The sequence below is a fragment of the Candida albicans genome, chromosome 1 (genome assembly GCF_000182965.3).
Source record: "Candida albicans SC5314 chromosome 1, complete sequence".
Lineage (NCBI taxonomy): Eukaryota > Fungi > Ascomycota > Pichiomycetes > Serinales > Debaryomycetaceae > Candida > Candida albicans.
This window is the reverse complement of record NC_032089.1, coordinates 96642-119696: the sequence shown is the minus strand read 5'-3', so window position 1 is coordinate 119696 and position 23055 is coordinate 96642. Positions and strand designations below refer to the sequence as shown.

Below are 23055 nucleotides of genomic sequence, written 5' to 3'. Positions count from 1 at the left end.
TTAATTTTGTTGATTCATTTGTCTCGGTCGCAAAGTTTTTGGTGTGTTCTTTTCCACGTACACATAAATTGGCGAACCATAATCTGAATCCTACAATGCTATCCAAGTTAGGTTGAATTGTTTTCTGTAAAATACATAGGCTACAATATCAAAGGTCTAATTTAAGTATTATATGTATTTTGTCTAAATAAAAAAATTGTAAGAACTAAACGAAACGAAACGTATTCTGGTAACAAAAGTTTGTTGCTGTTTCTCTAATTTCTAAGACAGGCTTGGTAATCATCACTATAGAAAGAACCAACAACACAATAATTTTCATTATAACAGGTATCAGATATGACACTACCATTTTTACAATCAGGAACACCGGGACCAAATCTGTATCTAATATTAGAATACTGTTGGTTGAACTCGATATCTGATTCATTTCTCAAACGTTCAAACACATACTTGTGCCAAAAAGTGGCATTTAATGGTGCCCTTTCTGGCCAAGTTTTCTTAGGATCATACAATTCTCTGGCAGAGTATTCAAATTCCCAAACCGGTTCTTCACCACCATTGACAAATGTATCATTTAATTTTGTCATATAATTGAATGAATTAATGATATTAAAACTTTCATTTTCTACTTCGTAGTATCTCCAAGATGGATTGTAATTGGCCAAAGGTGTAACTGATTGCATGACCCAGGACATGTTGATAATATCTTCAGCTTCCTTCGATGAATTCGTAGAGTACAATATGTGAGTCTGGTCCATATGGGTATGAGCAAAGAAAATGTTTGCAATAGTATATGGACTAAATCTTTCCACGATTTTCCCAAAGATTCGTGATTGTAATGGTAAAGTATCGTAGTCTGTGGTAGGAATATGAGCCATAATCCATACTCTTTGACCTTTCTCTTCACTTTCAATCAATTCATTAACTAAAAATTCCCATTGACCAAACAAGTCCGGGTTGGTTGAAAGATCAATGTATGACCATAAGTTCTTTTGATAGTAAGCGTTAGAGTTCAATCCAATTACTTTCAATCCACGGTTTGTAACATATGAGAACCCGGCATAGTGGCTCTTGAGATCATATCTATCTTTAGCTGGGAACCATTCATTATTTATCCACAAATCAACCATTTCATCTTGGTTCCAACTGTAAGATCCATTAAAGTCATAGGCAATAGGTGACAATTGCCCATATTCACCAGTTTCATGATTACCCAAGGCTGGTAAAACAGTCAAGTTATTGAAAAAAAATTTCATTGCTTTGAAACTTTTGACTTCTTCTTCCTTGGTGTATTCTGGGGTACATGACAACAAAAGATGATCGACAACATCTCCAGTAAAGATGGCAAACTCGAAATTCTTTTCTTTGTGCATTTTAGCCATGCTGATCAATGAACTGTTCATAAGTACAGCAGGAGAATCAGTAAGGTACCCACCAAAACTAGTAGCAGGTGCATTTTTAAAGTTCCATCCACGGTATAATGGGAAATCATAATAATCACCCTTAATATACTGACTATTTTCGTCATAATGAGCATCTGGATAGAACGAAAATTCCATTTTGGCCACATTAGGACTAAAGTGTTGATAGTAACTTGAAAAATTGTAACTGCTCGGTAAAAGCTGTTTGTTGTATGAGTCTGGTGCACCACATGGTAAATTGGTACAGTTTGCCTCTGCACCAACATTGTATCTCAATTGAATATGAATGTCAGAGAAATGGAGAACATTAAACACTTCACTATTGTTTTTGTATTTAGGTTCAGAATAATGTTCTGGTTTCTTTTCGGGCCACCATTTGGAAATACCCCACAATTCTTCCACATCTTTAGTGGCAGGCATTTTGCAAGCACCTTTACCCTTGAAGTAACAATAATATTCTAAATCCAAATCACTGGATACATTAAAGTTCTTGAGCATGTGTAAGAAATCATTATCAAAAAAATTGACAGATCCAACTTGCTTAATACCAGAATCAAAGTTATCGTTGAATTTTTGGAAATTTTTGGAATCAGTACTGACGAAAAAGTCAACATTGTCACATTTGGATTCAGTGTTGTTGTTGATAACTAAACAGTGTTTGAATAATAACAAACTAACTAAATGTGACTTATCTGGGTATTCTTCAATCAATGATCTACCATACCTGATTCTGAATTTACATTGATCACATTTAGTAGCATTGTAGTTGGTCAAGTTTTTCAAGTGTGTACCAATAAAATCAGTTTCAGCATCAGACAATTCATTGTAGATGGAGTCAATCAAATTGCCTCTCTTGGCCAAGGAAGCTTGGAGCAGCAATGAATCAAGACCTGGCACAGTGTGTGCTTGGATAGACAACACGAAAATACCAAACAAGTATAAGACTGGAAATAACATTAGGCTATGAATTATAGTTGATTAAGCTATATTGTTATACTTAGTACCACTGTCATAGCATATTGGATTGGAGGGATGGCTCGAGTATTTATACTAGACATTATTTCCAAAGTTTCTAGTTCTTATCAACGGATGAAATTCTCTATGCAACAATAGCGCTGAGTTCGGAAATGTACAATAGTAGGTAAATTTACTTTTGAATAATGGTGGTGTGTGCACGTGTGCTGTGAAAAAAAAATCCTCCCCTATTCTAAACATTGATTAACGGTTTGTAATAATGTTATTCCGAGGAGTTGCAATGAATTTCTTTGCCTTGATTTGTTAATTTAGTCAACGTTTTGTCATATCGTTAATATTATACTTTTTTAAACGAAAATGAATTTCAACAATTTCAAGAAATTGGGATGAGATGAGTTGCAGGTGATGTTGGTAAAGTTCATTCTGAAGCATTTTTAACCTACTTTACGAATCGGAAAAATAAAACTTTGATGAAATTTTAATGCGTAATTTTAACAAAAATTACTCTCAAATAATGAAAACGTTCGCAACCAAAATTGTATATTGAATTGCTCACAATGTTGTTGAGCTATTTTCCATACTAATGTAAATGATGCACTTCGAAATAAATAAACAAATAAGTTTTTAATTTGAGATTATTCAATGTCGATTTGCCAGTTATATTTTACTTCTACAAGGTTGAAATGAAGAAGATAATTCAGATTGTAACACCGAAGCAGAATTATCAATGAAAATCCGACTCTTCACAGAATTAGATTTTATGAAAGAATCTTCCAAATCTTTCAAGAATAAACTAGAGACCATGATTACATAACCAGCTTCTATAGCTAATATACAGGATTTACGGAGTGTATTATTAAATTGCATTAATAATTGACAGTATATATCAAGAACACGAGGTTGCAAAACAATATCCCTAAAAATAGAGTCACATCCACCTCCTTCTTCGGCTAGTTTATCAGCTTACTTTGTTTTCACCGAATTCAGTACCAAAGTCAACAATCAATTATAGTGAATACACAAAATCTACCCTGTCGTATTTAGATTTCCATGTTAAAAAGAAATGCCTACCCTGAGGCAATGTTATTCAGTGTCAATACTTAATTGAAAGAGTAAAGCCTATCTTTACGGCGTTTAGTGTTCTTTATTCACAGTGGAAATATTTTTGTATATAAAACATGTGGCACTGAAAAAAACTCCACTTTTGACTAAAAAAAATCGGTTTTCGTCTTTTACGTTGATAAACACACAAAGGGTGTCGAGCGCCGTTTTTTTCCTACCACAATCTTCACCAAACAACTTCTTCTTCTTATGTGATCCAATTGATGAATTTTTTTATAATTTTGATTTTTTTGTCTTTGCATTTTTCTTTTAGGCAATTTAGGCAAGTCTTAGATTAGCCGGCTATTATTGAATCAGGTAATGTTCTACGTATTCGATTTAACATCAAATGAAACTATAGCAACAGACACCCTGCAAGCGCATGAATTACAACCTACCACCACACCTTCAAATCAACAACACATCAAATTAAGAACAATTCTAAACACACTGAAGAGAAGTAGAACTGGATGCCTTCAATGTCGAGCACGAAAGAAAAAATGCAATGAAGAGCACCCCGTTTGTGGTTCATGCAAACGCCGCAAAGTTAATTGTAGTTGGAGAGTTACGTCTAAGTTTAAGATTCTCAAAAATGGACACCAAGAAAATTCTACTTCATCGGAGGAAATACAAGAGTCAAATTATACAAGAGTCGATAACCAATCAACAAATGATGACCCACCGGATCAAAACATTCTAAGAGGATCAGACAAGGCTCTACACCAAAAATCAGATAACACTGATATCATAAGCTTGGATAAAAACTTATCCAGTATTTCCCCCAAATACTTGTCAGAACCTGGATATGACTTTCTGGATTTGAGTTTCTTAGAACATTGCATCCCGTCGCCAATTAATTCACATATTTTCCAACCTTTTAAATATTTGAACGTACAAGGATTATACTTTCTTGATGGGTTTATTGCCAACGTCGCCAAAAAGTTTTCCATTGGACACGAGTCATCGAATTACATATTGAAAACATTTTACCAACTAAGTGAGGAACACGAAGCAGTTTCCTACGCGTTAGCAGCATGGGGTGGTATATTTATCGAAGGAGGATTCACGGAAAATGTCAATCATTTTCTTGGAGAAGCCATCTTCAAAATGTCTCAAGAATATCCCAATTTGAATAATATATCGAAAAAAGATGTTTATATTCTACTCAATTACTATTTGGTTTACATTGGATTGCAAGTTTGTGCTGGTGATGTTTCTCAATGGCATCAAATATTCCATAGAACAATTGATTTAGTAAAAAGACAAGGAGGTTTGAGCAGTATAATTGAAATGTTTGATTGCTCCAATGAAATTAAATGGCTTCTTTCTGATATCCAGTACCATGACATATTATCCCTGAATACTTTCCAAAAAGGTACTATGTTGCCAATGGAAGAATACAATTCAGTTTTCAAAGAGGCAAAAATCTTGGAGTTAGGGAATTATGGGTTAGATCCGTTCCAAGGATGTATACAACCAATCTATTTGGTGTTGGGTGAAATCACGTCACTGGCAGTAGACTTGAGACTTCGACAACATGAAATTGAAATCGACGGAGATATTACACTGCGGTTGGAGTTTTACCACGAAGCAGATAAATGCTATAGAGATTTGAGTTACAAAATAAGTAACTGCATACCCAATATAGAACAGATGAAGTTAATTAAAGACGATAGATATGAGCTAGAGTTGCATCTAACGTTGTTTGAAGTGTATCTGCTTACATGCCAGTTGTGTCTAAACTATCTTATCAAGAAGTTACCTGCCAATACTTTAGATATGCAATTGTTGGTGCTAAATTGTTTAGCTCTGATTGATATTTTGATCGACACAAAAATGAAAAGCGCATTATCGTTTCTGTTATTGGTGTGTGGGATTACCTGTTGTTCCAAAAATGACAGGTCTAGTATGTTGAATAGATTTAAAATAGTTAGTGATGATTACAAGGCAGGTAATGTAACACTAATAAAGAGTATTGTTGAAAAAGTTTGGGAAAGAAATCAAAATGGTCAATTGTGTGTCGATTGGTTGACCATATGTCAAGAAAACAATTGGAACATCTCATTTTGCTAAGGATGTACTTTATGATTTCATCTTTTGAACAGAATATGAGTGTAAATAGGTTTATATGGTTGTTATGTTCGGAGATCATTAAGTGAAACAACCAAATTAATGTAATTTTTAGTGGCGCACTTTTAAACAACAACAACAACCCAAAAATAAAAAGTTAAAATTTGGGAAGTGTGTGTGTTTTCGTTTCGAACAAATTCTTTTTTTTTTTCTCTCTTTTGCTGTCTTTTCAATTCATTTAAACTATTACTTGTGAACATTGGCAAAAGAGTTACTACAGCACCAACTTTTCTGATTCAAGTGTATATCCATTACTATTTGGTGGCAAATGTCTACGTCTATTCAGAACAGAACAATAGAGTTCCAGCAATGTGTTTCTACATATGATAAGATTAACAAAAAGCATAATAAACATGTGAATAATAGTCCTGCCCTATCCACTCCCAAAAAGTCATACTTCAGCCAACAAGCTGGTCTTATAGCTAAGGACATATCTCATGTGACTGAATTATTAAGTAAGCTTGCAGTATTGGCAAAGAGGAAACCTATTTTCGACGATAAACCAATTGAAATAGGTGAATTAACCTACGTGATCAAACAAGATATCTTTAAAATCGAAACCAACATTCAAAATTTGCAAAAATACTTGAAAGGAGACACTTCAGTGTCAATAGATGCCCAAACCACTCAGTTTTCCAAGAACGTGTTGACTTTATTGAATTCTAAAATGAAAAATGTATCTGGCGAATTCAAGAATGTGTTAGAAATTAGACAAAAGAATGAAATAATAAACAAAAACCGTACAGAAAACTTTTTATCTTCAGTGTCGGCATCAAGAAGTAGTAACAACCAGTCGCCATTAGTCGACAACCCTAATGCCTCATTGAGCAACTTGAGTGAAAATCCATTTTTGGCATCGTCTCCACCAGAAAATCTACCATACGACCCAGATGCCGATCCAGATACAAGCTCCCCTTACGGAGTGTCTAATAATGGTGAATATTTATCATTACCTTCGCAAACACAACAAATGTTACTAATGGAAGAACAACAATATGGAAATCAACAATATTTACAACAACGGAATCGAGCAGTCGAGAGTATCGAAAGTACAATTAACGAGGTTGGTAATTTGTTTCAACAATTAGCCACTATGGTGAGCGAACAAGGTGAACAAATACAAAGAATTGATGCTAATGTGGAAGATATAAACATGAACATAACTGGCGCACAAAGAGAGTTGTTGAAGTACTATGCTCATATTACCAGTAACAGATGGTTATTTTTGAAAATATTTGGCGTTTTAATAGTATTTTTCTTCTTATGGGTATTAGTTAGTTAGTTAATTAATTAAGAAGTTAGATTCCGGTAAAGCATTTTATTAATTATTTAATCTTATTTAGAATTACATGACATGGATTGGTCGTGTAACGGTGTATACTTTTTCTTCTTTTGAGAGAACCACAGAATGATTAATTAGTAACTCTCTCTCAAACATTTTCTTTTTTTTTTTGGTCGCTCAATCTTCCATTTGTCTTTTTAGATAAATAATCAACTAGATTCAAGATTTTTGATATCGGATTTGACAACTGTTGTTATAACTATCTGTTTGCATAATCATCATTTTATTTTTTTCTATTCATATTTAGTCTGATAATATACTTGTTGATATAAAATCAAAGGTAACTATTTAGTATCAGAACAACCTTATAATCTCAGCTATCGGTATAAAGTGAGGGCAATCTACACCATCATCCCGGAAATACATCCAAATCAAAACGACAAATCAACACCAGGTTCTTTTCTTTTTTTTGTTTTAAAACACTTTATTATATTAATTATAACTTTAGTTGACTGAATAAAACTTGAATAGTAAACATGTGGGGATATTTTTTTGGAGGAAATAGCCAACAAAAGAAAGATTTACCAAAGAAGGCAATAGTGGAATTGCGAGAACACATACAAACACTAAACAAGAAGAAGAACCATTTGCAACAGCAAATGGATGACCAAGATCAGTTGGCCAGAAAATATGTTAGTTCAAAACAAACAACTTTAGCTAAAAGTGCTTTAAAAAGAAAAAAGGGGTATGAATCTAATCTATTAAAAGTGGAAAACCAGATTGAAACTTTGGAAACACAATTAATTAGTATCGAAGGAGCAAACTTGAACTTGGAAACTATGAAAGCTATGAAACAAGGAGCAAAGGCCATGAAACAAATACATGGGGAATACGATGTAGACAAAGTTGAAGATACTATGGATGAAATAAGAGAACAAGTAGAGTTAGCCGATGAAATCAGTGAAGCTATATCGAGGCCCGTTGGTAATGAATTTGTTGATGAAGATGAATTGGACGAAGAATTGAAAGAGTTGGAGGCAGAAGCTAAAGAACAAGAACAAGAACATAGAGTGCCAGCTCAAAAGGCAAAACCACAACCTGTATCAAGAGAAGAAGAGTTACCACAATTCCCATCTGTTAACAAGAAAGCTCCAGTAGTAGAAGAAGATGAAGATGAAGAAGCATTGAAAGCATTGCAAGCTGAAATGGGATTATGATGTGTTTGAAATACCGAATACGGAGAATAACGAAAGCTTTGTATAGAAACATATATTACCTTTTCTTTGCCCCTGTTTTTTGATAACACACATTCAAATAACGTATTAGTTTTTTTTTTTTAAATAATAATAACCAATTTAAAGATGTTTAATTTGCTGATTTTGTAAGGGTATCACTAGTACTGTCTTATTGGAAAACATCACATTCTTGGGATGGTCAACTCGTGTGATTATAATCAAGATTAAGTTGTATTACTGTAGATTGATTAATTTACAAATAGACACGACTACTTAAATTCTTTTTGTTGTTGTTGTTGTTTTGTGGTTAATTCATCTCACGCATTATTTTTTATAAAAAGTATTACTTACTTAACTAGCTATGAAAATTTTTTTTTTTTGTATTTCTTTTTTCCTATCTCTTCATCATCGCCTCCACTTTAATAGTTTATTATCATTTAAATCACATCATATAATCTTTGTATATCACCTTGCAACAGAAGTGTCAACAACCAAACATATATTAAATACAATCTAACCTTGACAATGTTGCTGGCTCAGAGATCATTAGTAAGAAGAATTACAGGTGTACGCTTGCAAGTCCGAATGTTGCATCACACAACAAAGACTTCAACAGCTACATCACAAATCGATACAACTTCTGCTGGCGATTTCAAGCATTCTGAAGTTTTATCAAAAGTTATGAGTCCTTTAATGTCGATTAACCATGTTAAGGAGGCCCCTAGTTTGAAGAATTACCATAACAACAAAATCACCTATAGGTCATATTTAAATTTAAATCCCGAGAAATATGACCTAGATGAAGAAGAAAAGATTGTCAAGTACTATTCATCTAAGAATGATGGAGTTGAGGTGCAACCATATGCACCAGAAATCCAGTATTTGAAGAATATATTAGAGTCATTCCTGGAACAAAAGTATTTTGATAAAATTGATCAAGTTTTGAAGTCATTGTCAAAGTTAGTCAACGCTACTGAATTCACCGATATTTGCAATAAATATTTAGAAAACATTTTACAAGATGACCTGCTTAGTTTACAAGATTTGAACAGCATTATTGGCCAGCTTCAAGATAAATGTAAATTCAAGACCAATACTCGAACTGAAGCCATTATTTTAGGGAAAATGTTGAATGACAGTGATAATGCACAATCGAGCATAAGTGAGTTTTTTGGAAACATGGAAAAACAAACAATTGTTGAAATTTTGAGAAACATGGATGTTATTGGAGTCGACAATTTGTACAAAGTGTTTGACTGTGACTCGATTGATGCCTCTGTCATTCCAAAAGAATTACAAGAAATTTATCAGGAACATAAACTGAAAGACCACGATGATGAAATCGCCGAAGACATTCTCAAATTACAAGAAAACAAACAAATTAATCCGTTAGACAAAAAAAGTCTTGAAGAATTATTGCCAGTGGATTCATTTGGATTGCAAGTTATTAGACACAGTTTGCTAGGCTTGAAGCCAGACCTGGAAGCTGCTTTAAAGTTTGCTGATCAAGTAGAGAAAATCATTGAAGACGTTGACGATGAAGTGTTGAACCAAGATATCATGAGTGGTAAAATAAATTATTTCGAAATGTACAGCAAGTTGAAAACCGAAGAACAAAGACAGGCTTTTAACGAGGCACTCAATGTTTTCAATCTTGAGAGACAAAAACAAATTGAAATTAGAGGGATTGAAGGTGCAAAGGAAAAATGGAAACACGATTTCGAAGAACTGCAAAAACGAGGGGATTTGAATTTGTCGAAAGGGTTGAATGCACAATGCTATAAATGGCTTCAAGATGTCTTACCAGTATTGGAAAAGGAATACAAACTATGTGAAGCATTAATCAATGGCAATAACTCTGTCATTGAAAAAGATGACCCAAATGCCAAAGATCGTGCAATGTACGCCCCATTTATATTGAAAATATCCCCAGACAAGGCGATCATCATAACAATCCTTGAGTTATTCAAATTGCACTCCACAGGAGGAGTTGTTCGTGGGTTCCGTGCCTATAAAGCTATTCAAAGTGTAGGCAAAGCCATAGAGGCAGAATATCGAATTGGATTGCAAGCAAAAAAAGAAAATAAATTGTTTTCTCAAAAACATTTATCACCACAATTGCAGAAGTTGATGAGAAGAACAATGCAAAAGGGTAATGAATCAACCCCAGAATGGGATGATGCCACACGTGCAAGAATCGGGGGTGTTTTGGTATCTATCTTGATGTCTGTAGCTAAAGTGAATGTTAGAAAGGAAACACCTCAGGGATTAATTGAAGATTTTCATCCTGCATTTTATCACGGTATGCAGTTTATTGCTGGTAATCGTGTTGGGGTTATCAAGGTGCATACAGACATTTCAAATATTTTGAGTGGAACATCATTAACCGAATCAATTCAACCACAGGCATTGCCAATGTTAGTTGAACCAAAACCTTGGAATTCATTTTATGGAGGTGGAAGCTTATATTCAAAAACTCCTTTAGTAAGAGTCAAAGATTCACCTGAGACAGAAGCGTATCTCAAGGCTGCTAACGAACGCGGAAACTTAACCGGAGTGTTTGAAGGCTTGAATGTTTTAGGAAACACCGCTTGGACTGTGAATAAAAAAGTTTTCAATGTCATTTCTCATTATTGGAATTCTGGAGAAGAGTTTTTGAGTATACCTCCTGTGTCAGAAGAGCCACAATTACCTCAAGATATACCTGGAAATTCTGACCCCCAAAAATTATTACACCACACAACATCAAAGTATCAAGCTCTTGATGAATACATATCTAACAAATCTCAAAGATGTGACAATAATTATAGATTGGAAATTGCTCGTGCATTTATCGGTGAAAAATTGTTTTTCCCTCATAATTTAGATTTTAGAGGTAGAGCTTATCCGATTTCTCCTCACTTCAATCACTTGGGTGGGGACTTGACTAGATCATTGTTTTTGTTTTGGGATGGTAAAGAATTAGGTGAAGAAGGATTGAATTGGCTTAAAATCCAATTGGCCAATGTATATGGTGTCGACAAAGAGTCACTTGCTAAAAGAGTTGAATTTGTCAATGAAAACTTGGAAAAAGTCCTTGAATCTGCCGCTGATCCATTTGCCACAGATGCTTGGTGGCAAAAAGCGGAAAAACCTTGGCAAGCTTTGAGTGTTTGCTTTGAATTAGCTGAAGCTTACAAACTTGACGATCCTACCAAATTTGTTTCTCATTTACCAGTTCATCAAGACGGAACTTGTAATGGATTGCAACATTATGCCGCCTTAGGTGGTGACGTTGAAGGTGCCAACCAAGTTAACTTGAACCCTTCTGACAAGCCACAAGATGTTTATACTTATGTTGCTAAGCTTGTTGAGACTAGAGTTAAAGCAGATGCTGAGAAGGGAGATGAATTAGCAATTTTCTTACAAGACAAAATCAAGAGAAAAGTTGTGAAGCAAACAGTCATGACAAATGTTTACGGTGTCACCTTTATCGGTGCTATTGAACAAATCAGGAAACAAATAATACATTTATTCCCTAAAGACGCTGATCACCACGCGGCTGCCAGGTATTTAGCTGTTCAAGTGTTTGCTTCTATTAGAGAATTATTTGAGAATGCCCATTTCATTCAAGCTTGGTTAACTGAATCTGCTAAAAGAATTACCAAATCAGTTACATTAGATTTTGGCGAATCTCAATATTCCGAACAGGAACTTTTGTCAACGGTTATTTGGACTACCCCATTAGGATTACCTTGTGTTCAACCATATCGTTTACACAAAAAGAAACAATTGAAAACTGCAGTGCAAGATTTAAATATTGTGATGCCGTCAAACACCAGTGCCGTTGATTCCAGAAAGCAACAAAATGGATTTCCACCAAACTTTATTCATTCCTTGGATGCAACCCACATGTTGATGACAGCAACAAAATGTGCAGAATTTGACTTGAATTTCGCCTCTGTTCATGACTCGTTCTGGACACATGCTGCAGATGTTCCTCAGATGAATAGAATCATTAGAGAACAGTTTGTCAAATTACACACTACCAATTTAATAGAATTGTTAAAAGAAGAGTTTTCGGAGAGATACAAAGACAATTACCAAGTTCTTCCAATACCTAATAATCACGAATTAGCCCGCAAAGTAAAAGCCATCAAAAAAGAATGGGCAGAGGCATTGAACAGACCTGTTCAAATAGCCGACGAGTTGTATATGGAGCGTAAACGTTTACAGATGTTGGAGTCTGAAGATCCAGAAGAAGTCGAAGTCGCCAAGAATATGGAAACTACTATAAGTATAACGATGAATTATAAGCCATATGAATTTGCAAACCGTCAAGTTTCTAATAGTTTCCAAATTTTAGTTCCTATACAGTTCCCAGAAGTTCCAAGTAAAGGTGAGTTTGATGTGAATTTGGTCAAACAATCGCAATATTTCTTTTCATAAGACAGGCGCATTCAGGATGAGAAGCAGAGAGGTTGACAATAGATATAGATGGGTAGATGATTCAAACAAGGTCATAAGTATTTGTCTTATTGTTAGAGGTAAGCATGGCATTTCTTGTATATAGTTATTGGGATCAATATAAAAAGTATTTTTTAGTTTATAAACATGACACGGCTTTTTGTAGGCTTGTATTCAAGTAATCAATGTTGATGATTACAACTAGAGCTGGTATTGTTGAGAAGACTCCCCTCGTCTAGCTGGTTATCCAAATCATCCTTTGGATCAATCATAAATATCTTATCAGGATTTAAGATCCTGTTAGGGTCTAGGCTCAATTTAATGGTTCTCTCAAGATCAACCGTAGCTTGACCTAATTCGGTTGCTAAATATCTTCTCTTTCCAACACCAATACCATGCTCGCCACTACATGTTCCCGAAGCTTCAATTGCTCTATTTACCATTCTGTCAACCAAGACTTTGACTTTGTGGTAATCTGGTGAGTTATATAGTATCAAAAAATGACAATTCCCATCCCCGATATGGCCCATAATTGAAAATTTCTTGTTGAATCCAGAGTTTATCAAGTCATCGTTCGTTTGAGAAATAACTTTAGCTAGTTGGGACACAGGTACTGCTATATCCGTCCCCCATCCTTGAACATCGTTGGTATCAGGTAAAATCTTTTTACCATATTCAAAAGTTGACCAAAACCCATTTCTTCTGGCAGACCACAATTCGTCATTTTCTTCTTCACTTGAACTGGTCTTAAAGTCTAGCATTCTGTGTTTCGAACCAATGTTTTGAATAAGTCTTGATTGCTCCAAAATTGAATTTTTAGAAGACCCACCCAATTTAAAGAATAGAGTTGGAGTTTGCAACTGCTTTTTCGATGTTGACTCATTCACAAATTCAATCATTGTTTCATCTAATATTTCCATTGCATTAGGCAGAACCCCCTGAGCAATCACATCCAGCGCCATTTCAGCTGCTTCTTTAATGGTCGAGAAACACGCAACACTCACTAATTCATATTTGGGCCGCACATGCAATTTTACAGTAGCTTCGGTGACTAATCCTAGTGTCCCTTCACTTCCAATAAACAATCTCGTTAAATCATAACCAGCACTGGATTTTCTTGGTCTTTGCCTAGTTTTGATAACAGTGCCATCAGCTAAAACCACAGTCAAATTCACGACGTTTTCCTTCATGGTTCCATATTTGAATGCATTAGTACCAGAAGCGCTAGTCCCAACCATACCGCCAATATTTGCCCCGGGTCCTGGATCTGGTCCAAACATCAAGTGCTTGCCATCGGGGTTTGAGCTCAAGAATTCATTGAGATCTTGCCAACAAACACCTGGCTGAACAACAACATCCAAATCATGCGGATGAAATGCTAGGATCTTATTCATTTTTTGAAACGATATGGAGATACTATAAGGTCCTCGAGTATGAATATTCTGACCTTCAATAGATGTTAAGCCAGAGTTTGCAACAATTGGAATTCGGAATTCATTAGCAATTTTTAAAATTTCTGAAACTTGAGTGGTAGAATCAGGGTAGATGATAGCCCCAGGAACTTGGACTTCAGGGTTGGGTGGATGGTGCGTTGAAAAGAATGAATCATTGTGTGATTGTAAGGTTTTTTTATCTCTTGAAATATTGTCAGCTCCAACAATATCAACAATCTTTGCTAAACCAGTTTCAAACTCATACTTAGTGGCATATATTGGGGAATCCAATGTTGATAAAGGAGTTGTGGATAAATCGTCCTCATTTCTACCGCGACTATTGTGGCTTCCAATGGCAATCCCACCTCCCAAAAAAACTATACCAATTATCAAGTACCTAGAAGTCTTTGATGGTAGCCGGACATTTGATTTCACACTGTAGCTTCTGAAAATTCTTGACAATTGCCTCGCTGGAGGTTGAAATTTGGTAAACATGGTGTGTTGCAACTGTACTTACCAACGAAAACAACAAAAAAAAGGGGAAATAAATTGACCAGCAGTTTATTTTCTTTTTGCTTGATCTAAAAGAAAAGAATTTAGAACCGTTTAGACATTTAATTCAATAAAAAATTTAAAAAGAAACTATAGCATGGTAAGCGATAGATTTAGATACACAATTCAATTAGTTGCATTCAAACCAAGAAGTATGTAGATTCATGCATTGCAATTCACACACAACAAACGTTTTCATTCAGGCAATATACACGTACTATACTATACTATTCAATATATACACTAAACTCAACAATTCAAGGCACTAAATAAGATCAAATCTCGTAGTCTTGGCAACATATAGCTTGTTTACTATTTGCTTGCTTGGGTGATTTTTCCTTGTTGTTCAAAATTCTCTATCAAAGGTAACAACGGTTCCATTTCAGTTCTATCAATCAAATTGAACTCTTTGACAAAAGATATAAAATGGGCGAAAAAAGAGTTCCAGTGTGCCTCCAAAGATAAATGGATTATCTTGTCGAAATGATTGTGGTATATATGAGCAAAAATTCTAAACATTTGTCTGCTAATGTTCTTGCAGTCTTTTATAAAATTGGGTGGAAATGCTCCGCCATTCTTGGTAGGGAATACGCTTTGATCATTCAACTTGTTGGTGACCCAGGTAATAACATACTCAATATACTGGCATGCCGGTAAGTTAACAGCTTGACCAGAAGAGTTAACCCATAAATAGTTTGTGTTTGGTCCCGCATTCATTGTTGGATATGCTTCAGGAGTAGCGTATTCTTGGATAACTCCATAGAACCGGTTTAAATGATTGAAAAGTTCAAAGATGTTTAACGCCAACCATTCACAATAATCCACATATTTCGGAAGCTGGACAATAGTCTTGAAAGATCCCTTGACCAAAGCAGTTTTCACATAAGGTTCACATAAAAACAAAGGCGGATCAGCATTCACAGTTGTGCTTTTGGTAGTCTGTATGGAAGAACGCTTCAGCGGCAGTACACTTCCCAGCTGTTGTTGATATTGAAGCAGCAGTTGCAGATCTTGGTGTTGTAAAGATTGTCCTGTTCTGCTACGCTTTGTAGGAGAAGACGTGTATGCAGCTGAGCCTTGTGCACCTTTTGAAGATAATTTTGAAGGGGAAAACTTGGTAGGTGATTGTGTTCGTCTCAAACCATTGCCAGATAGATTTGAATGAGAATATATGGCGTTATTTGACGGTTCTAAATCCTTCTTGTTCTTCTTGGACCCTCTCCCAAGTCCACGTATAGTATTTAAAAAAGACATTAGCTAATTAATATAGTTGGTTAATGAAAAAAGGCTGTAATCTATAACACCTGTTCTGTCAATTCCTGTTATATTTTTTCTTTCCTCTTCTTTCTCTTTTCCTTTACCCTTCGTGTCCTGTATTCGAGACACACAGAGTTTGATGTCGCATTCTGTGTTGTATTAAGAAAAGTTTTCTTGTTATATTTTGATTGTTGGACACGCACATACTAGTTATTCTCTACAGCTTCAATTGATTGTTATATCATATTACTTTATTGAAAAAAACTGAATATATATAGATATTCTGGATAATGTTGGCCCCATTACGTCATGTAAAAGTTAACCATTACGCTGAGCTTCCTCTATACGAACCCACCTAATGATTGGCCTACTTTAACCTTTTCACCAACTTTCAAATTGAATTTAAAGTTCTCCGGTGCCTCAAATACCAAGACAACAGTAGAACCCAATTTAAAACCACCAATATCTTGACCCTTGCTTAATGGATACCCGCCCAACAATCTACTGGCGTTTGTGTATGTTGCCTCGTAAACAGTGTTTTTTCTTAATTTCTTACGCTTTTTGTCTTCATATTCACTGTTAGTTATCGTCAAAATATCATTAGCAGAGTAATCTTTTTGATCCAACAATGGAGTACTCTCATTTACTGAAGAGGCAGAGGAATAAACCTCATGTTCATAAATATCGTTGGTCTTTAAGTCTTTATCAAAATTGACCACAATACTACCAACATTAGTGGCACCAACTGGAACCATTGAAAAAAATCCATACTTCCAATATCCTAACAATGCCACTCTTTCATTCAAAACAAATAACCCTTGAAGTGTCTTTTGGAAAAATGGGGCAACCGAAAACAACTCCCCGATAAAATGACGTCTGAGAGTAGTCACCCAACTAGTAGGTGAATGAAAATGATGGTAATCACCTGGGGCTAAGTAGATAACCGCAAAATACAAATTCTTTTTACGGAAATATTCAACCGGATTTGGTGTCAACTCTTCTGCAACTCGTAACTCCTTGGAAAATGACGCCCTTTCTCCAGCCGCAGTACCATCGTGTTCGTCTTTGTATGTCAATTCATTCATGTGGTAAGTTGATTTCGAATTCCCTCCAACAAGATCATCCATTGAGTAGGAGATTCCATTTATTTTAGCAAATTCTTCATCACGCTTCACTATCGTCTCGTCATCACTATTGTAGTCAAAGTTTAATGAATGGGTAGGTGCAGCGAGTTTGCCAGTGTCAATACCCAACAATGCGTCAATTGAATAAGTCATTCCCTTGACTTGTTCAATCTCACCATTCTCAACAACACCAAATTTCAATACTTTCCCATCTGCAGGAGACACTAAATCGCCATCAGCAATTGGTCTTGCATCTGGTTTAATATCTCTATAGAAAAATTCTGATAAGTTTTTGTAGCTGCTCAAATCGGGATTCTCCATTTCATCCAAGTTAACACCAAAAATGGCAGAATACACTCTGTAGGATGGACTTCGAATCCAAACAGGTAAATTGATCGAGTTGACTTGGCCCCATAATCGAGATATGGTTTTCAATGGTAATGCCGAATATGCATATAAATGCCAGGATTGTGGTCTGATCTTGTATGGGTTCTCTTCATGGTCACCCCTTTCATACTTTATTTTTGCGTACACCCCACCCAATACTATGGTCAACGAAGTTACCGTCCACCATCTAATAAAACGACGACGTTCTTTACCCATTTTCAACTTTTTCAATTTCGTTTTCAATTTTTGATTGGCATTGGCAAACAGTCTTTTCGAAATCTTGAAACTGCCAAAAGGTAACATATGACGTTTACTAGGTTTGTTAGCATTACTAGCATTAGTAACTGGGTTTCTTGACCATGTAGAATAGTACAACATGTTTCTTTTTGGTCTTGGAATTTTAGGAAATTGATAATAATAATAACTAAAATAGCGTCTTTGTTGATAATTGGTTGAACTTGGTGTTTGTTGGTGCACTCGTTCTGCCATCTGTGATGCCCGTGATAAGGGTTTGTTGAGATTATCTGGACCGTACATGAATGGGTTTGGTACCAGTCGAACAGAGGTTTTCGACCATCTAAACGAAATAGGTTTGAGTGGCATTTTCAATTTCCTAATTCAGTCAAACAAAGGAGTAACGAAATAAAATAAACTAAACGATGGAGAAAAGAAAAATTTGTGTTTGAAAAAACACGAGATCGTTTGTTGTTGTGGTTTTCTCCGCCTCAACCTCAATCCAAGGAACAACAATCTTTATTTTTTCCCAATTACACACACAAATACATTGAAGCACACGACTCTTAAAACGACATAGTTTACCCCCCATTGTTGTGCTTGAGGAGTTGATTTCAGATTATTTATCCCTTAGTCATATATTTATTACTTTCATTAAAGGCTACATATATTCTAAGTAAAGGGCAAGTAGATGTTTTAATTACGAACTCTCCATAGTTTATGTTTTAATCCCTCAATGAACTCAAGAGATATGTAATTCAATTTGTTATTTCGAGCAATATGATTAGCATATTCAAATAATAATTTGAGGTTCCATATATCTTCAACGGATTTTGGCGTTTGTGCATTGTTTATCAATTCCAATTGGTTGTCAATAATGTTGAATACCGATAATCCTGAACGTACACTGGACGAACGCAAATCCAGCTCCACGTGATTAGTGTTTTCACGATACCACGCTGCTTTAACCTTTTCATCAAGATTGTCTAACATTTGAGGACTAAGTATATCTGTCGTATCCTCCTCTGGTCTCACTGGTTGACTATAATTCTGTAAAACTGACCTCACATTTGGTTTTAGAACTGAATGATTATTGCTTTTTTCAACATACAAAGTCAAAGATTGTTTGAATTTTTCTAAAACCTCGGAATTAAGCAGAAAGTCTAAAATCACTTCGAAATGAGCACTCGAGTTTGTTTTCAAAGTTAGAATCTCGTTGATATCAGGAAGTAGACAAGGTGAGATACTCTCTATGACTGAGTCATCCTTCATGTTTATTGCAACCGGAATCTTGCATGGTCTGCCCGTACTGATATCTCGCACGATCAAGCATCTAGGTTGTATTGCCAAAGCCCAAAAATGTCTCAAAGCCTGCAAGTGTATTTCATATTCACTATTCTCTGTCGGATAAATTGGATACAACGATGTGACTAGGCAAGCAATAGCAAATGGTGAGCTGTCAAAAGCATACTGTCCGCCACCTAAAAACAAAAATCCCAAAGCCGTATTAATAGCCATGAAACACCCAAATCCCATTTTTTTATTTGTATCGTTATGCAATACTCTTAATCGACGGAAAACTTCCAAATCACCACTAGCTGCCATGATCACGGAAGCACATAGTGCTAAAATATTTTGAAGATTCACACACCCCTTGTATGCAATTTTCTGGTCATAGTTTAATGCGGGTTTTGCACTTAATTGCATTACTTTGTCAAGATATTTTAGTATAGTATCTCTGGCTTCCAAATTATGGGAAGATGCAAATTTTAGGGCCATCGACAAGCACGCTCCACCTAATACGTTGAAATACGTCAACTGATCACCATCAAGATGCTCAAAAGCCACTTCATGTCCATTGCCAGACATGTATTTATGAGCTACTGACGATGGCATTTGAGAGGCAACCCAAGTATCTGTACATGAAATTTCATTCCACATAATCAAATTCTTAGCCAAGCACCGTAGAAATAACAAATCAGGACGAATATAATCTAGCATTTGTTCGGTTTCTGGGAGTTTTAGCTTATTGGCAACATTCACATTTTCAGTTTTCAAGTATATGAATGCCAATGCCATTATGGCCCCACAGCATGACTTGCCTGATTCTTGAACTGGATGGTAATCCTTCATAGCGATAGCTAAAGCCATTAGCTTGTCAATCACGTGGGTATCATTTAAACCTCTCAAATCATCACCTTTACCTAAATTGACGAATCCTAGAGCAATACCAGCTGCTAATCTGTACCCTTCGTGGACTTGCTCTGTGTCGTTCTGCAATACCGAAGCGGTGATCTGTGACAATAAAACTTCGCTCATTCTGCGATGCTGACTTTCTAAATACAACAAACCAATTCCAATTAACCCTGCTGTTTGAACCATTGTTGGAACGTTCAAATCATTCGCCCCTTGCGGCAAAAGCGCCACTGCATGAACAGAGAGAACTTTTGTCAATTTGTTATCCATGGTGCCACGCAAACTAGCTGCCATACCTATTAACAACCCAATACTAGTGAGTGGATGTTTAGGACCGAGATAGTTATAAATGTGCCATTCTTCCAAACGTTTTAAATGGCCGTTCAACCCCAAGCCCAAAAGAAACCCAGCATGTTGGGCATTCAATTCTGGGGGTTTATTGAAAATTATCCAACTACCACTAATCCCCTTTGCAAATGGCCCAATGCTTAGCCCAGATGAAACACCATTGTGGAAGTGACCCCATTCTGAAAAAGACTTCAGAACTCTATCTTCCGAATAAACAATATTTGTCATTGTTGGTGATATTAGCGTATTCAAATTAAATTTTGGAATGGGGAATTTTTCTGTCAACAAGGGATTTCGACTAGCATATACCAAAGCAGCTCTACCCAATGGTATAGTTAATGTACGAAGAGCTACTATTACTGCCAACTCTCTTTGTTGTAAAACCAAATCGTATTCTGTCACATTCTCGTCTACTTTGAGATAAGCAGTCTGGGTCTTTGTTTGATGTAGCAACGTTGTTATCTCAAAATATCTTCTGTCTGCCTCAAAGATCAATTTTGTGATATTCATTCGCTCTGCTTCTGATTGTCCATCCCATGGAGAAAAGTTTTCGTTATCTTCCAAAACTTCATTGAGCAAAGATGACAAATCTTTAGTGCTTGTATGGGGTTCCGTATTGATATCAGCACTAAAATCTGCATCCAAGAAAAGTTTGTTCAAGTCCTTTCGACCCACCAAGTCAAGTGTCTGAGATGTCCATTCAAACTCTGGGCTCTCTTGGCATATCAGCAAGGCTTCCTTTAGAGGTATGGATATACCCAAGGGATACGTTTCAAGCAAATCTTTGGTGATGCCAAACTCCAACATCAAACTCACAATTGCACTTGGCCCATATTGTGAGGACACAAGAACTTCAAATAGTTTCAAAACGTAAAAAGTTCTCGGAGTTACCAATAAATCAACAGTTTCTGTTTCTTCAACTAATTGTGAGAATGTTAGATACCTTACTATGTTATTGGTAAATAAACTCGCTAAAGATCTCAACAAGTTTGGAGGTGCTTCAAGAATCAATGCCAGTAAGAATCGAGTGTTTGGATCTATATTCTCCGGCTTGATTGAATAATACTTGATCCAAGGAGCTGGCCAACCCATCCAAGTAGTTAATTGGCATAATAATAAATTGATATTGTTTAAACATTTGGCTTTTGTTGAATCCAATCTTATTTCTTCTCGAATTAAATGCAAAGAAATGGTGATATATGGAATAAGATCATGCAAGTTATAGTTAACATCTGAAGTTTCATGAATACGTTTTGCCACAGGTAGTAATTTGGTAATTTCGTTCTGAACACACTGTGCCCCTTCACTGAAGGGGAAAATCAATGACAACAAAGCAGCGACAAAGGCTTCCCATTCGTCGGCATATTTAATTTCCACATAGGCCGATCTCCATAGCATCCACATAATATGGTTGATACTAGAGCCCGATAAATACCGGAAACACATCAAACACATCTTGACAAGTTCAGAAGATGGCTCTAACACTATTTTTATTATCATCTCTGATCCATCTATCAACTTCAAAGCTAATTTGGAATCGTATGAGTCAATCAACGAACGGACTTTCAATTTGTTTCCAAATGTATGTGAAGCCGACTTCATGCCGAGAAATGGATTAATAATTGAAAATTTTTGGTGCTCTGTCAATATGATCAAATTCCCTTCATGTTTTGTGGAAGTTAGGGGGATGCAGTCAAGACAAGAAGTTTTGAAAACTGACAAATGTCGGCTAAACGAGGGGTTTCTATAAATCAAAACAGCACATTCCTTCTTTATTCTGTTGAAAATTACAACACCCTCTTGATCTTCAAACCAGATATTGAAAATTCTCAATTGGTCCTTTTGCAATTTGTTTCCAAAACTCTCGACTCTTGATAGTATCATGTCCTTCTTAAACCCTGAAAAATCTTGTGACAAACTGTGGCAGTCACTGGACACTCTTCCCACAGATGAGATATCAGATAATAATGTGCTTGTTCTTTTCTTTTCCATATTGAGTGAAATTGAGTGCAACGGCTCAGTTCCATTCTCTTCTTCCAAAATACGTGATGGATTGGGTGTTGTGATTGATCCGTACCTTCGTTTCTGATTCCTTGCCAGTTGTGTTTTGCCAAACGTAGTAGTTCGGCTGGGCGCTTTGACGTGATATATACTGATAGACCCATCTGAAGCATTGAAAGTAACACAAAGGGAACACACTTTACTCATGTCTTTTCTTGGGAAAGTCATTACTTCTTCTTTTGATGAAATCACTGATGTTGATGCAGTAGCTACAATCCGGAAATCGCCCATGGGGTCAACCAAGGTCAAAATCGCTGCTGAATTCAAATGTGAAGTATTGCTATAGAGTGCACCGTTGTGGGGAATTAATGACTCATTTTGGTCTCGTTGTAATACTAATCCAGATTCAAAGGGTAATGCGTTTTTTAATGCAAACGGTAAACTGCAGACATATGACTTACCATCAGGGTAGTATACATGAATATGCTTCTTCAAACTAACGACCAACACCTCTTCTAGTTCTTGAGAATTTGAGAAATGAGTATACGTTGCTGTCACAATGTCTTCTTCGTATGTTAGAACTTTCATTATGATTGATCCTTTGATCACAACTAGTTTTCTCTTTGCAATCAATAGTTGTTTGTTCTGCAGAAATAATGCCAATTGGTAAGGATCTTGAAATGGGACTGGGTAGTCCATGTCCTCCTGAATATTAAGGATGGGAAATTTCAAAATATCATTGCCTTGAGAAGATGTCATTTGAAACTAACGAGTGGGAATGACTGTTAGTTGTTTCGTATATGTCTAAATGCGTGTTTTGATTTCGGTTTCTTCAAAAAAAAAATTGTTCTAATTTTGTATGTGTTTTTTCGTGTCTCCAATATTTGTTAGTTTGCCTATCCAATACAAAGAACTCACACCAAGAAGTTTGAG

The 23055-nt window shown here is 35.8% G+C and overlaps 9 protein-coding genes across 9 annotated transcripts; 4 read left to right on the top strand and 5 right to left on the bottom strand. All coding sequences in view use genetic code 12, as the record gives it.

The window, feature by feature from the left end:
* Nucleotides 1–254: 254 nt before the first annotated feature.
* On the bottom strand, nt 255–2378 carry ASM3 (Asm3p; the record flags this gene model as incomplete). The annotated part of the gene is made up of 1 exon (XM_713906.1): nt 255–2378. One exon carries the CDS (start codon nt 2376–2378, stop codon nt 255–257), a length of 2124 nt encoding a protein of 707 aa, XP_718999.1.
* A 1440-nt stretch (nt 2379–3818) lies between these two features.
* UGA32 (Uga32p) lies at nt 3819–5570 on the top strand (the record flags this gene model as incomplete). Its single annotated transcript, XM_713907.1, has 1 exon — nt 3819–5570. The coding sequence occupies one exon, from the start codon at nt 3819–3821 to the stop codon at nt 5568–5570; it is 1752 nt and encodes a 583-aa protein (XP_719000.1).
* Nucleotides 5571–5895: 325 nt separating this feature from the next.
* Nucleotides 5896–6909, top strand: CAALFM_C100660CA (t-SNARE syntaxin; the record flags this gene model as incomplete). Its single annotated transcript, XM_713908.1, has 1 exon — nt 5896–6909. The coding sequence occupies one exon, from the start codon at nt 5896–5898 to the stop codon at nt 6907–6909; it is 1014 nt and encodes a 337-aa protein (XP_719001.1).
* A 536-nt stretch (nt 6910–7445) lies between these two features.
* Nucleotides 7446–8126, top strand: SNF7 (ESCRT-III subunit protein; the record flags this gene model as incomplete). Its single annotated transcript, XM_713909.1, has 1 exon — nt 7446–8126. One exon carries the CDS (start codon nt 7446–7448, stop codon nt 8124–8126), a length of 681 nt encoding a protein of 226 aa, XP_719002.1.
* Nucleotides 8127–8669: 543 nt separating this feature from the next.
* Nucleotides 8670–12572, top strand: RPO41 (DNA-directed RNA polymerase; the record flags this gene model as incomplete). Its single annotated transcript, XM_713910.2, has 1 exon — nt 8670–12572. One exon carries the CDS (start codon nt 8670–8672, stop codon nt 12570–12572), a length of 3903 nt encoding a protein of 1300 aa, XP_719003.2.
* A 200-nt stretch (nt 12573–12772) lies between these two features.
* On the bottom strand, nt 12773–14518 carry CAALFM_C100630WA (uncharacterized protein; the record flags this gene model as incomplete). The annotated part of the gene is made up of 1 exon (XM_713912.1): nt 12773–14518. The coding sequence occupies one exon, from the start codon at nt 14516–14518 to the stop codon at nt 12773–12775; it is 1746 nt and encodes a 581-aa protein (XP_719005.1).
* A 369-nt stretch (nt 14519–14887) lies between these two features.
* MOB2 (Mob2p) lies at nt 14888–15829 on the bottom strand (the record flags this gene model as incomplete). The annotated part of the gene is made up of 1 exon (XM_713913.1): nt 14888–15829. One exon carries the CDS (start codon nt 15827–15829, stop codon nt 14888–14890), a length of 942 nt encoding a protein of 313 aa, XP_719006.1.
* A 344-nt stretch (nt 15830–16173) lies between these two features.
* Nucleotides 16174–17946, bottom strand: PSD1 (phosphatidylserine decarboxylase 1; the record flags this gene model as incomplete). Its single annotated transcript, XM_713914.1, has 1 exon — nt 16174–17946. The coding sequence occupies one exon, from the start codon at nt 17944–17946 to the stop codon at nt 16174–16176; it is 1773 nt and encodes a 590-aa protein (XP_719007.1).
* A 327-nt stretch (nt 17947–18273) lies between these two features.
* APC1 (anaphase promoting complex subunit 1) lies at nt 18274–22881 on the bottom strand (the record flags this gene model as incomplete). Its single annotated transcript, XM_713915.2, has 1 exon — nt 18274–22881. The coding sequence occupies one exon, from the start codon at nt 22879–22881 to the stop codon at nt 18274–18276; it is 4608 nt and encodes a 1535-aa protein (XP_719008.2).
* Nucleotides 22882–23055: the final 174 nt, after the last annotated feature.